General features: G+C 38.4%; 1 protein-coding gene across 1 annotated transcript; it reads right to left on the reverse strand.

The window, feature by feature from the left end:
• Nucleotides 1-7,296: 7,296 nt before the first annotated feature.
• LOC139951763 (uncharacterized) lies at nucleotides 7,297-15,189 on the reverse strand. Its single transcript, XM_071950841.1, has 6 exons — nucleotides 15,138-15,189; nucleotides 14,297-14,324; nucleotides 13,759-13,856; nucleotides 13,058-13,171; nucleotides 10,117-10,229; nucleotides 7,297-9,790 (listed from the first exon to the last, which is right to left on the reverse strand). Exons 1-6 carry the CDS (start codon nucleotides 15,187-15,189, stop codon nucleotides 9,524-9,526), a joined length of 672 nt encoding a protein of 223 aa, XP_071806942.1. The 3' UTR covers nucleotides 7,297-9,523.
• Between the last annotated feature and the right edge of the window lie 319 nt (nucleotides 15,190-15,508).

A 15,508-nucleotide genomic window follows, 5' to 3' on the forward strand; every position in this document is an offset into this window, starting at 1 on the left:
TTTGGTCAGGGGACCAGACTAGTGGTTGGTTAAAAATTCCACGAGGCGGTGGGGGCGGGCTTTGGGCTTCATCTTCCCTTTCAGCCAATGACAGCCTCGTCTCAGCATATGTATGGACTATGACGTTGCGATTATCAGCTGTCGATATTGCATGGTCGCCAATCTCCCTGACTTCTTCGTAAGCCGTTTCTGCATCTAAGCAATATGCAAACGGTAAAAAAAAAAAAAAAACGGTTTCCATAGGTTCAACGGATACACGCAGAAAACAATTCTTAACTTAACTTTTTTTTGCAACAAACAGCAACATTCTTAAAAAGTGAACACAAAACAATTGCATCGTTTTGGAAATCACAGTTGAAACAGACACAAAAAGAAGACAACATGTTTTTAAATCAATTTGTTCCTCTTCTTTGAAATGAAACGAACACCACGATCATTTTATACACTGCAAATACCGTTGGTCAAAAATTTACCAACTTTTTTGCCCAACGTTGGTTCAAATATCAACTGACTACATATTATTGGGCATAACTTAACCAACCCAATAGTTGGGCAAACAGTTTGACTAAACAAGTTGGTCAAATCATTTTACCCAACTGTTGGGTAATAACTTTTGACCAATGGTTGGGCAAGTTTGTTTACCATTGTGTTGGTAAAATGTTACCCAATAATGTAGTCAGTTGATATTTGAACCAACGTTGGGCAACCGTGTTGGGCAAAGCTTGCTACCCAACAAAAGTAGCAATGATTGATTATTTGTTGGTTACTCCTTTATACAATTGTTGGTTAGGCCCCAAAAAATAAATTCCAGTTGATCGTCCGGATTTTTCCAAAAAGAGGAAGATGATTTTTGTTTTTTTTTCAAACGTAAAATATGATGCAACAATAACTTCAATTCAAGGGCATCTAATTTGCGGTACTCTTTCCACACTGGATTCATCTGATATGTGCAGTATATAATGTTTTCAGCCAGCCATTCCTCTTCACTTCTGCTTCAACTTCTGCTTTGTTGTATCTGCTGGAAACTGGGCAGCATAGTATTTTTCAATCTGATGAGGTAAATCAATTTATCATGTCAGAAGTAACCTGGTAAAAGAGTCAGCACTCCACAGTGTTCATTGGATTTTTTTTAATATTTTTTTTTTCGCATTTTACAAATTACCATTTCCGAATTATATTGGGTCTATATAATTTTTTCGAGATAACTGATCCCGATCAAAAAGTCTGGAACACAACGTATTCAATCTAACCCTTGCCTTGTATCGATCGTTAACGACTGTACGGACTGTTCAGCCATTTCCAACACGGGAGCATTGTGCACACTCACAATGTATCACTTTCATCAAACTATGCACCGTGGGCTTCGTCCTACTTAACTTACTTCTGTTTGCTGAAAACTAAACAGTGTGTCACTACACATGAATCAGTATTCTATGGGTAAACCTTTAAATATTGGTTGTTGTTAGCATCTTACCTATATAACGTTTCAGAGAAGCACTCCATTCCCCGATCTCGAAGAGTATTTTTGACAGCCAGCGGCCATGATGTTGCTTGTGTGTGTGTGTGTGTAGGCCTACTGAACAATTATGACTGAGAGCCTGGTGACATTTCATTAACAATTCAAGCACAAAAGGTTTGATGGCACCAAGTCATTGTCTGTTGTGGGGTGGTGCTGCAATGCCAATTCTTAAGTTCCCCTGGGTCTGACTGGGGTCACGTGACCTCGTTAAAAGGTCAAAAAATTGAGTTTAATTAACAATTTGAGCACAAGCACCGTTTTGAGGATAAAGTGTTACGATCGACCTCCTGATAGTAATAATATCACTTAAGACCACATTACGGTCGGACAAAGGTAATTAAGAATGACATTAATTAGCACGTAATTAGCACTTTAATTAACATTTTGAGCACAAACGTCGTTTTTTTGACAATTAAGTCTTACAAGTGATCCGAAACAGTATTTGTAACTTAAGAATGACAAAAGGTTGGATAAAGTTACTTAAGAACAATAATTAAGTATGATATTAATGAGCATGTAATTAGCATTTTGATTCACATTTTGAGCACAAACTTCATTTCTGTGACAATTAAGTCTTACAAGTGACCTGAAACAGTATTTGTTACTTAAGAATGAAAAAAGGTTGGATAAAGGTACTTAAGAACAACAATTAAGTATGACATTAATGAGCATGTAATTAGCATTTTGATTCACATTTTGAGCACAAACTTCATTTCTGTGACAATTAAGTCTTACAAGTGACCTGAAACATTATTTGTAAATCGTTTTGAAGCTCATCTATAGACAAATTTGTATTATTTAAAAATGTTTACTTTCTGAAATAACATTTCTACAAATCATAATACGTTATTTTGTACTTGGATCTGTTTTGTATCTATGAAATGGATGCCACCTGTAATGTAATTCAATAAATTGATTGTTTTTATAATTTTCCTGAGTCATTTTGCATTTTGGATTGAGCGTGGTAGACTGTTCCACTCCTTTGCTGCAGTGATTGTGAAAGTTCTGTCACCAGCCTTGTTATGGGTGCGTGGGACAGTCAGCAGGACAGGGTTATACCCCGTTCACACATAGACGCCGCTTCTACTACGATGGAATAGTGGCCGAGAGCGTGACCAATCGCGGACCAATTGTGGGCCAATTGTCAGAGGATCTCCGTGATCGTGGTTTGGTCGGGGTGGGATCTCCTAGGTCGGGAAGCTACAAGCTCTCCCCACGCTTATTTTGAACATGTTCAAAATAAGCGTAGCTGGGTCGTAGCAACAGTAAGCGGGGCAAAGTCGTCATGGGAACGCCATTATCGTACAAGCAGCGTGGTAGCCACAGACATATTATTATAATAACTCATGGTGAGATCTCTGTGGTCGTAACAGGATGGGTCGTAATAAAAACGCAGCACCGTCGGCAACCCGTTTTGAAGTAGAAAACCGCTTGGTTGGCATTGGTCTTTGTGTAATCGTTAGTTATCGTAGTGGCAGCGAGTCAGATACACTTTTTACTTAGCAACAGTAAAGTTGGGCGGAGTCTTCAGTTTGCCAAATTGCTGGATTTTGACGGCGATCATACACGACTTGATAATTTTTCTGAGATCGGGGTGATTGGCTTGATCTTCGTAAGGTCGTACCCGGGGTAGGGTATTAGAGATGAATAATTATAACATCCCGGATGCGTTTTTTCCACGTGTCACATTCATACTAAAAATGCAGTGCCCAAATTGAAACCAGTTTTTGTATATACTGATTTGGATCACCCTGTTTAACTAAAGGAAAATATGTATAAACAAGTACATAAATAATTAAAAATGTTGGCCAGTGTGGCAGGAGATTCTGCCCCCCCCCCCCCTCCATTATAATTATTGCGAACTGTGAACAAACTTCTTCTGATAGCACCCTCTTTTGAATCCTCCTCAGCCCATGTTAATTTCCCATTGGGTGACCGAATCTCCGGCAGACAGATTTCCCTGGGACACTCACCATAATATTTCAACTATTGTATGTTTACACTAACGCAACATCGTTTTGAACCTCATGGAAAATATGCTGTTTCCTTCCCTATTTCAAGCTAGGAGTTAAGAAAAAAAGGTTCTCACGGTTGGTAAAACGGGGAAAAAATAGGATTAAAATAAGCTTGCTAGATCTACTTTTGGTTTCCTTAAAAACAAAACCAGATAACCTAGTCCCGAAAAGCGCGAGTGCGAACGCGATCAGGGTATTAGACGTAACAGTTAATTGTGGTACTTCTACTGAGTGGTTCTTCATTTTGGTTTATGAATAATTTTTCCGGACGAAACGTTTTATTATTTCGACTATTTATTTTACCAATAAAAAAAAGTAAAAAAAGTATTATAGAACAATAAAGAACAAAAAGGGATTACCAATTAGAAATAAAGCAAATAAGGTAAATAACTAATGTGTAACTATATTAGTTACAAGTAAGTTTTATATTAAAATTACCATACCCATTGTCTCGTTTAAAATATGTTGCCACTACATGTGTTTGTACAGCTGAATTCTTATGATTTTTTTTTTTTTCGATTATTGTTTTTTTAGTTGAAAAGCTCCACATAGCCTATAAACACGCACTATTAAAACAAACAAGTCAATCAATTACACATGCCTTCAAAAAGAAAAGTGAGCATCCATTAACAAAGACATGTATACGATACTTCCGTTTAGGCAAAGGTATGAACAACACCAGAAAGTTCAAACAGTCATGACATTTTTTTCATTTTAGTTTGACTCTTAGACATCAAACACTGGTTGAAAGTTAAATCGATCAAAAACTGTAGCTGTCTCAGCAATTAACTATTATAGTTAGTGTATAACGCTCTTATATTTTCATGAAGTCCCACCAAAGCATGTTAAACCGTTTCAAAGAAATAACTTTAATAATACAAATACTGCTCCCAAATTGTTTAAAGTTATTTAAAACACAATGTAATTAGTCAAATTCAACAAAATTTGTAATGTATCTGTCCTCTGTGGGTTTATAATTCTTTTCTCCGCTAATTGCTTCATATTTGGAGTGATTCAGGTATTCCCTATCTTTAAATAGTGTACATGTACCATTAGTAATTTTAACACAATACTAATTTATAGGATTTGAGGCATTGCATGGTGAGGTATCAATATATATTTGGTTTGCGGTAACACCATGTGTGTATCTACTTGAGTTTGTTCTTAGAGAAACTGTCTTCCTTAATTATACTACCGCGAGGAGTATAGATTGTTCGGGTGTTCGGGAGACTTCTCAGTTCTGAAAAGAACTGTCCTGCTTATTAACTATTACCTGGACGGATGGTATAGACATAGGCTGGGACTACTACTTTAGCTTATAGGATCGTAATTAACTTTACTACCGCGGAATCAGTTCTTGGATTGGTCTCAACGTTTCGACTAGCTTGCTCTAGTCATCGTTAGTATATAATACTAATTTAATACTAATTTAATTAATAATCATTACAACAAACGCGGTAAAGTGCCAAGCTAGCTATATACAAAGACACAAATAATCTCAGAGCAGCCAGAGTTTTTTTCCAGCCTTGACTTGCCGCATTAAAAGTGGACACTATTTGTAATTACTCAAAATAATTATTGTTCCTTTCTTGATAACAAGTAATGGGGAGAGGTTGACAGAATAACACATTGTGGGAAACATCTCTTTCTGAAGTGACGTAGTTTTCGAGAAAGAAGTATAAGACCCACTCTGTCGTAATGAGGAATATCAAGTAAATTTCATTTTTGCGTTTATCATCCTAATCCAAACAAGCAAATCTTGACATTTTAAATGAAATAAAAATCAAGATCATACGACCTTCCTGTCTGAAATAATGTGGAATTTCCGACGACCTTGACGCTTAATTTTATGACCCGTTTTGGAAAACATAAAGGCCAGAAAAATTTATTTAAGAAAACGCGACGTCTGCACACACTCTTTAAAATAATATTGTTTACGAAATGAAAACAAAAGATTTTTAACCCCGGCGTAGTTGGACCAACAGTAGGATCAAAATGTACAAACAACCCAATGATAAGTTGCATTATAATGTTTAGACAATTTCAACAATAAATTTGACAATTTTTACCTGAAATATTAGAGCGATTTGCGTTGTTATTTCCAACTTGAAATGCGAGTTCGTTCCGTCAGGGCAGGGTGCAACGCATCACGTATTCCCCGGGGGCTATACAGCTACATCACCCTCGTCGCGTCCGGTCGTACATTGACTCAAGACCAGGGAACTGATTTTATTCGCAATTTTTCCGTGCTTGGTGTTGGGTGAGAAGTATCACTAAAATCATGAGAATTCTCATGATTTTAGTGATGAGAAGTATCACTAAAATCATCAGAATTCTCATGATTTTAGTGATACTTCTCACCCAACACCAAGTTTAACTGGAAGATTATTCCTTTAGCATTCAGAATTATTTAGGTTTGGACTAGTAATTCAACCTTGATAAACATTCCACTGGATAAAACATGGCGGAGTGGCAACGATCGTTGTAGCTTGGCTCTCTACGCGTGCCGTGTAAAACTTGTATTTACACACTTTCCAACCAAAAGGCGCGTCGGTGCGTGTTGCGCCGGGCGCTGATGACGTGTACCGCATAGACTTACGTGCTACTGATACGCAATTGTTTTGTGTGCATTCGACGCGAGCGTACGCAACACGGAGGGCCATAGACCTTTTCGCAAATACTGGGGCGCGCGCGTAAAGCTTGGAATTAGGTGCATTGTGGTCTAGCTGATTACAAATTTGATTCATATATATCCCACAATGCACCTCATTCAACAGTCTGCGCTTGCGCATTGGTATTTGCGATAAGGTCTATAGTATGAAATTGCGTTTCAAAGCGAGTTTAGACTGGATTTCCCGAAAAAAAGTTGTAAACATGGCATTTTAACAGTTCAACCTCAACGCCCAACATTTGCAAACAGTCATATTGATTATTTATGAAGTGTTGTCTTACATATTCAGGCTACAATCCCGCATCGGGTCATCATCTCATGCAAACGGTGCGGGCACTGCCTCAAGGTTATACCATATAGTTATATATAAGAACTAGAGGGCGCACGAGTGATGCTTCGCCGTACACAAACGCCACGGGACCGCAAGATGACAAGCGCGTCATTATGCACGCGCGTTGAATATGAAATACACGTTTGAGGTTTTTTTTATTGAACGCTCACGCGATGCTGTTTGTTCAACTTACAAAATGGCCGCACAAACACACGCTGTGAGATAGCTGTTTTGATGCTGTTTTGTCAACTTAGAAAATGGCCGCCTGCTCGCATACCGGGGCGCGTATATAGGCCAGTGCGCGCTCTAGTTCTTATATATAACTCTATGGGTTATACCAAAAGCAAAGCAGCGGGTCGCGCGTTAACTTCCGCCCACGGTTTGAGAAAGTACACAATTTCAGTTTGGCGCCCCCTACTGTCCGTCTATACGCCTCTCTTAATACTTATGCATGACGTCATAATTCTTAACCAAAATGAGGCTATGGGCGCACTTTCCCCATCACTTGCAGTGGCTGCGCCCATCGCCTCGTTTTGAGATAACATTGTGACGTACCTCATGCATAATATTAAGAGAGGCGTATAGGTTCTTTATGTCTGTGGTATAGACCTTTTCGCAAATACCGGGGCGCGCGCGTAACGCTTGGAATTAGGTGCATTGTGGTCTAGCTGGTAGCAAAATTTGATCCATATCTATCCCACAATGCACCTCATTCAACAGTCTGCGCTTGCGCATTGGTATTTGCGATAAGGTCTATGTACAGTATGCTTGGGGCTCCCGCGTATGGTGGTGCGCACATAGTGGAACCAAGTAGCTAGACGTCACGTAGCAACAGCACTGGGTCGGGTAACGGACTCGCTGCATAGATAAACAGACGCCTCGCTCGGTATGTAGGTAAGCCATACTAATCTCGCCACGCGAATTTTTAGGAAGGCACTAAAAACTAACCTCTACAGCGGTTCGGAACTTTTCGTGTGCTCTCGGAACATTCCGGCACGGTTCACGACGATCCCCCACGCAGCAGGTTTGGGGAGTTGTTACATAAGAGTGGACTAACCACTAGGACCTGGTTGTTAATGATTTCATGTCTAAAAGATGCAAGTACTGCTTCAGACCTCTTTATTCAAGTACATTTGTAGCAGCAGGTTTGGGGAGTTGTTACATAAGAGTGGACTAACCACTGGGACCTGGTTGTTTATATTTTCATGTTTACAAAATGCAAGCACTGCTTCAGACCTCTTTATTCAAGTACATTTGTAGCAGCAGGTTTGGGGAGTTGTTACATAAGAGTGGACTAACCACTAGGACCTGGTTGTTAATATTTCTATGTCTAAAAGATGCAAGCATATGCAAAATGACGTCATAAGGTCATTCTCGCTCGGGTATTCTCCGATGGGCCGAACCGCTGTGGAGTTTAGTATTTAGTGCCTTTATTAATCTTTATTAATCTTTTGACGAAAAGGTAAGACCACAGCAAGTTTAATCAAGATTTATAGCAACCTAAAAGTGCAGAAATTGAAAATATTTTCAATAGTTTACACGAAACGTGACTTTACTCGATATTCCTCATTACGACAGAGCGGGTAATTTTCCACGAATTTGATTTTGAGACCTCATAAATTTAGAATTTGAGGTCTGGAAATCAAGCATCTGAAAGCACACAACTTCGTGCGATGGGTGTTTTTTCTTTCATTAATATCTCGCAACTTCGACGACCGATTGAGCTCAAATTTTCACAGGTTTGTTGGTTTATGCATATGATGAAATACACCATCTGTGAGGACTAGTCTTTGACAATGACCAATAGTGTCCAGCGTCTTTAACATTGGTCAAATATACACATATTTAACAGCAGTACAAATTTATACTTTCAGCTGAAATATAAACGCCAATTTGGGATTAAGAAAGATTGAGCTTTACAAATTTTTTAGTCAAAAGATGAAATAATTTCTTATAAAGTACTGAAAGAAAAGCCTGTAACTAGTGTTTCCTATAATAATAAAGTATTTTCTATGGATCATTAAAATGACCCTTTTATCATTAATTTGCATTCCCAAATAGTTTAAAATGTGTGACTTTGTTGTTGTGTCAACACCAAACACCTATTTCGCTTCCAGTTTTGAAATAAAATACGATACGAAACTAAAGGCCAACCTGCAAAGGAGTTCCATGAAAGTGAAAAAAACAAAACCTTGAAGATAATGCACCGAAAAGCGTTTATTGCAACGGGAGACCTTGGAACGCTAGGTGACAGCAGACTTACCAGGTACATTTCCATTACTAATAATAGGGCCTACGTAGTTCTGGACATGCGCACATTACCGAGAACAATACGAAATACCAGGGCCAAGTTTTATGGCTCTGCTTACCGCCGAATTCGGCGCTTACGATCACCATTCTTCACTTACGTGCAAGCGCCGAATAACTGCGCTAGCTGTGTAAGCGTAGATGCCTGAACGTAACGCACGCACACAAGCCAACATTCCCCGCTAATCCGTGAAATACGCTTGGTGTAGTAAGCACACAATTCCCTGCTTCCGTAAGCGCCGATTCTGTGCTTACGATAAGTCATCATCATCATCATCATAGCCGTCCTCCCGTCGGAGGTAGATCCCGGAGATGGCTTTCCAACTAAGAGTCTCCATATTTTTCTGATCCTTGCTAGGTGTCCTGCTGCTGCCACACAGACTATGTCAGGCTCTTCGCAGAAGTCCTTGATGTCTTCCAGCCATCGTTTGCCTGGTCTTCCTCTGGGTCTGTTACCTGCAATGTGGCCTTCTAAGAGAATTTGGGGGTATCGGCCACTGCCCATTCTGTTCACGTTCCCAACATACTTGAGTTTTGTTTTCCTAATTGAAGTTGGAAGATCTTTATAGTAGTGAAGTAGTTGCGAAGTCTGTCTCTTCTGCATGGTGACCCCCAGTACGGTAAGTAGATCCATGAAATTGGGCCTTGGTAGGTCCCACCAAGCGCACAAAAGTCCCCCATTAATAAAAAACAGGTGGAACAAAAATGCCGCGAGGCGGTGGGGGTGGTGCTTCGTCTTCCAACCCCACCATAAATTGTTCCACTTCTTCGTCGCTGTCAAAGTAGTGGCCTGCTGGGGTTGAAATACCGCTGTGAAGGGCTCGAATCATGTTGTGGCTTATTGCAGCGTACTGCGTAGGAGGTTCGGTTCTTATCGGTGGTGCGTTCGGAGGGTGCTGGCGTGTGTGCTGCAAATCAGCATAGACCAGTTCGCCTGGACGGGCAACCTAACAAACCGGGAAAACACAATTACCATTGTTAGTGAACCACAGTGTAATTTTTTTTTTTTTTTCTTTCCCACAAGCGAGTCAATTTAGGGATCGGAAATTATGTATGCACCAATGGTTTACTATGTACTGTCTAACAAAATGAGCAAACGAAAGTAAAAGAAAGACAGAAAAAAATAAAATGTTAATCAACATATTAAACTGAGCAAATAATGTGTATAAAATGAATACAAAGAAGCAAATTGAACGCAGGATTTATAACTTTCAATTTTGTTGGTTCAGTTTTCCTCCTGCTGAACATTAAAACTATTTTTTTAACGCGATACCTTTTTGGGTTGGTACTTGATGGCTGTTGCACCCCGCGTCACACCGGTGTAGGGAGCTGCTGACGCTTGAGGACGCTTTTGGCGGTTCACTGAAGTGTACATAACCCCATTCCCTGTGTCATGAAGTAATTAAATAATCAAAAAACAAGTCAGATGATGAAGCGACAGAAAACCAAATTTAAACGGTTTTATAACATCTACTGTTGAAATCATTGTTACCCGACTGCAGTGTCAATTATTACAGGAAAACAGTTACATGCAGGACACACTGGTTGCAATAGACCGATTGCGCTACCAATGTTTACAATTACGACAAGAACATGGCTCAGAAATCGTCTGTTTTTACATCTTTATTAATCTTCTGACGAAAAGGTAAGACCATAGTAAGTTAAATCAAGATTTAGTCAACCTAAAAGTGTAGAAATAAAAAATTTAAAAAATTCAATAATTTTCAATAATTGTTTGTTATTATTATGTTCGGTGTCAAATGACACGAAATGAGACCTTACTAGACATTCCTCATTTAGTTAGAGCGGGTCACAGATTCATTTTTGCGTTTATCATAATAATCCCAACAAGCAAATCTTAACATTTTAAATAAAATAAAAATTAAGATCATACGACCTTCCTGTCCGAAATAATGTGGAATTTTCGACGACCTTCACGCTTAATTTTACGACCCGTTTTGGAAAACATAAACGTCCGAAAAATTAATTTAAAAAAACGCGACGTCTCACACACTCATTAAAATAAATTTTGTTTACGATATGAAAACATCGATTTTTAACCCCCCGTAGTCAGACAAACAAAATTACAAAAATCTCCAAACAACTCAACGAGAAGTTAGATTATAATGTGTAGTCAATTTCAGCAATAAATTTGACAATCTTTACCTGAAATTTTAGAGCCATTTGCGTTGATATTTCCAACTTGAAATGCGAGTTTTGTTCCGTCAAGTCAAAACATAGAGTAATCAGCTGTCACTGCAGCCTGTCACTCAGCGTTAGCACCCCCACGGGTATTCTAAGCTTGAAGACCATGGAACATTCGCAACTATCCCGTGCATGTTTCTCATGGTTTTAGCGATATTAGTTACCCAACATGAAGTTTAACTGAAAGATTATTCCTTAAAGCCATTGGACCCTTTCGTCGGTACAGGAAAAAAAAAGTAAACAGATTTACAAATAACTTACAGGGTTTACAGAAGGTAGTGGTGAAAGACTTCTCTTGAAATATTATTCCACGAAATACTTTACTTTTTGAGAAAACAGTTAAACAATATCAATTGTCGATATCGAGAGTTACGGATTTATTTTAAACACATGTCATAATGACACGGCGAAACGTGCGGAAGCAAGGGTGGGTTTTCCCGTTATTTTCTCCCGACTCCGATGACCGATTGAGCCTAAATTTTCACAGGTTTGTTATTTTGTATAGAAGTTGTGATACACGAAGTGTGGGCCTTGGACAATACTTTTTACCGAAAGGGTCCAACGGAATTATTTGGGTTTTAAATAATTCAACTTTTAAAAAACCACGAAGCAATGATGAAAATTAGACACTGTTTTTCCAACTTTCGATAAACATTCCACTGTTCCAAACGTGTGTCATAGTTGTGGGTGGTACCCGCGCTATGTCATGTCTGTGTACACAGAGTCGTCGTATGGTACATGGTGCGTGTCGTATACCAGCTAGCTATGGCAACAAGACCGGGTCGGGTAATCGGACTCTCACGCTGCATGGATAAACAGACGCCTCGGTCTGTGAGCCATACTAAATCTCGCAACGCGGATTTATGAATGAGAGATGTCATCGACTGATAAAACCTTTGAACCCCTTTCAGTGTTTACACGTGTTTTGGGTGGCTATATTTAGACACCTCTAATCTTTTGCTTTCCAATGGTACTCTTGGTGGCGCTATGCAAGTTTCCCGAGGCTTGCAAAATGGTTGATTTCAATGAATGTTCGCCGTCTGTCCCGTGGGATTTGGAACATTTTTGAATAATGTGATCACGTGACCTATAATGGTGGAGAAAAACACAGCTACACAGTAAAGGCATGGGAAGACTCGTACAGATGGACCATTTATTCTGCAAAATACTTTAAGAATGCAAACTTATGAAGGACGTCACAAATTTTGTTACCTGTGTAAGGATTTTAAACTTTCGCATATAACTTCTCAGATTACTCTATTATGTATTATGTATTTTTTAAATTGAGAGTTCAACCAAAAGCTACCGAAACTGCCACGGGCTTTTTGTGTGTTTTAAAAGTGAAAGACAAAACAACGAAACATAGATCTGATTTAAATGTAAGCAACAAGACTGTTGTTTGTACCTTTATCTTTGCACGCAATTCTTTTTGCTAGAGCTAGTTGCGAAACCAAAGGCTAAATTACAACTTCCTCGAGAGAGAAATGACAACCGACTAAACCTTAATATTAGTAACACATTTTCGTTTTTTTTCCAGTTTGGAATTGTAGAGTTAAAGGCATGGGACACTATTGTTAATTACTCAAAATAATGGTTATTAAACAAACTTACTTGGTAACAACAGAGAGCTGTTGATAGTATACAACATTATGAGAAATGGCTCTCTCTGAAGTAGCGCAGTTTTCGAGAAATATAAGTAATTTTTCATTAATAATAACATTTGAATGTTGTTTATAGACCTCAGAATTAGAGATTGTTGAGGTCCCGAAATCAAGCATCTGAAAGCACACAACTTCGTATGAAAAGGTTATTTTTCTGCCATTATTATCTCGCAACGTCGACGACCAATTGAGTTTAAATTTTCACAGGTTTGTTATTTTGTGCATATGTTGAGATACACCAAGTGGGAAGACTGGTCTTTGACAATTACTAATAGTGTCCAGTGTCTTTAAGACCAAGAAATATAGCTGCATAAAACTTATAATTTTGCATCCAATGTACATACTTACCACTATCGTAATGTTGTATAACCTTGTGGTTGTCGATTAGTGACGCAGGCGGTGACGCAGATAGATTAAGATCTACACTAGCTGCGGTGTCTGCATGGAACACTCTACTCGCGTCTGCCAAAAACAAGAGAGTCATTATTGAGCCAGTTATAATAATTATACAAATATTGACAGAATAAACTAAATGTGAGAAATGGCTCCCTCTGAAGTAACGTATTTCAGGGAAGTAATTTCTCACTAAAACATTTGAATTGATCAAGAGACCTCGAGGATGTTTTTTTTTCTTTCAGTATTCTCTCGCAACTACCAACTGAGTTCAATTGCTCACAGGTTTTTTATTTTATGCATATATTGGGATACACCAAGTGAGAAGACTGGTCTTTGACAATTACCAAAGACGACCAATTATTGAGTTCAAATTTTCACAGGTTTGTTATTATATGCATATGTTGGGATACAAATAGTAAGAAGACTTGTCTTTGACAATTACCAAAGGTGTCCAGGTGTGGATTTCACAAAGAGTTAAGACTATAGTCTTATCTCGAGTTAGGATGAGCTACTCGTCTTAACTTAGGACTAGCTATACGTTTTTGATATCAGCTCTTAGGACTAGTTCTAAGTTAGGACTTTTCCTAACTCTTTGTCAAATCGACCCCAGTGCCTTTAATCAAGCTCATTTCCTTTGAAACCAAAATGTTTACCTTGCTCTCCTCTGTTCGGTTGAATCAGTGAGATTGTGTGCGCATTTCCTTGTGAGTGGCCTGCTCTGAAAGTGACAGAAGCTGTGCTCGCAACATTGCTGCGTGAGAAAAAAACCCAACTTTTTACAAGTTTATTTAGTTTCACTTAATTATTGTTTTAGTTCCCAAACACATTATTATGGATGGTACTTGCCTAATCACAATAGAAGTGAAAAAACCAAACATGGGATGGGAGACAAATCAATTGGTTTTTCATTTGTGATAATGAGGACTATTTGATTTTGCTTTCATCCTATGTTTGTTTTAGTTAACTTTTCTTTCATTTCTTTTTGATAACGAAACAAACGAATCATCAAAAAGAGCTACTATATAATACATTGTATACTTCAAATAATATAACTTGGCAATAATGTTGTTTGGGAACACACAATACGGGAATATTTAGTTATTGACTTTGAAAGAACACCCCAAAACAAGAGGGAAAACTTGAAATGAGCCATCAAATATGCATGTTTTCCTGATGAGCATCGTTACTTACGTTTGACTTGCAGGAATCGCTGAATAACCTAAACAAAAATAAAGTCATGCAATTAGACTTGTATCTTTCTAACACTATCGAAGTATTGAATAAACATATCATGCACAAAAGATCGGCCCCTGAAATAGCATATTTCAAATAAAAGCCGTAGATGTGACAATATCTCTATACTTTTATAAATAACAAGTTACTCATCATGAGCAGTATTACATGTCATTGAGACTGCTAGTATTAGGAAAAGGGCAAAACAAAAATTGTAGTAGAGGTTGAGGACGTTATTAATATGAATAATAACTCTTTCTTAAGTGTCTTGATGACGTGAGAGTTGTAACTTTGTTTCCACTTTTCTTAACTTTACTCGATTTGTTACACTCCTCGGGACCGACCAAGAAGTGTCCCACACGTTTGTTTTTCTAATAACCCAAAGCCATTTACTACACTCTATTGTTTGTGATCTTTAATTACTAAAATTAAAACAAATACGCGAAGTGTAGCAATTGCAATCTGCTTCATGGTTTTGTTCACCACGGTAAACACATAATTTTGCATTGGAAGTGTGAAATAAACAACAACAATGATGATGGTCAGATCGCCTTGCGACAATGCTAAAGTAACTCAAGCAATTAGGCTTTTTGAATAATGGTGGACACTGTGGCATTGCACTGTTCGATTTGGTTAGATATGATCAGATTTACCCAAACCTACTATAGTACTGTGGCCACCATACCTCAAAATGGCTTATAGTGTTCCATTTGTGGTAGCTCTAAACTATCTAAACAAAGGTTTCGTCAGAAAGTATACGCGATTCCCCAAATTTCCAACTTGAAAGTGAAAGTCTTACGTTTTTTGTGTAGCCTTAATGCGACCACTGTCAGGCTGATTATGATCACCATTGCCAACAGTCCAGCTGATGATGCGGCTATGATCAAAACAAGGCCATTTCTAGTAGTAGGAACAGGTGCAACAGGAACAGATGCATGGGTAGTAGCTAACCCTTGACATAACAAATACAAATCAAAAAATGGCCGACCGTGTTAGTGCGCAAAATAAAAGGAAAACCATGCAATTTTGAGGCATGTTTATTGTAGATCATTATATTCTACTTTTTAAACATACTTCTTATAATTCTACCAATTTTACAACATATACGGTTTCTAACGTTATTCATGTACCAACTCGACCGATCCATATTCAATCTGTTGTTCTCGATGA

This window comes from Asterias amurensis, chromosome 19, assembly GCF_032118995.1.
Source record: "Asterias amurensis chromosome 19, ASM3211899v1".
NCBI classification, from domain to species: Eukaryota; Metazoa; Echinodermata; class Asteroidea; order Forcipulatida; family Asteriidae; genus Asterias; species Asterias amurensis.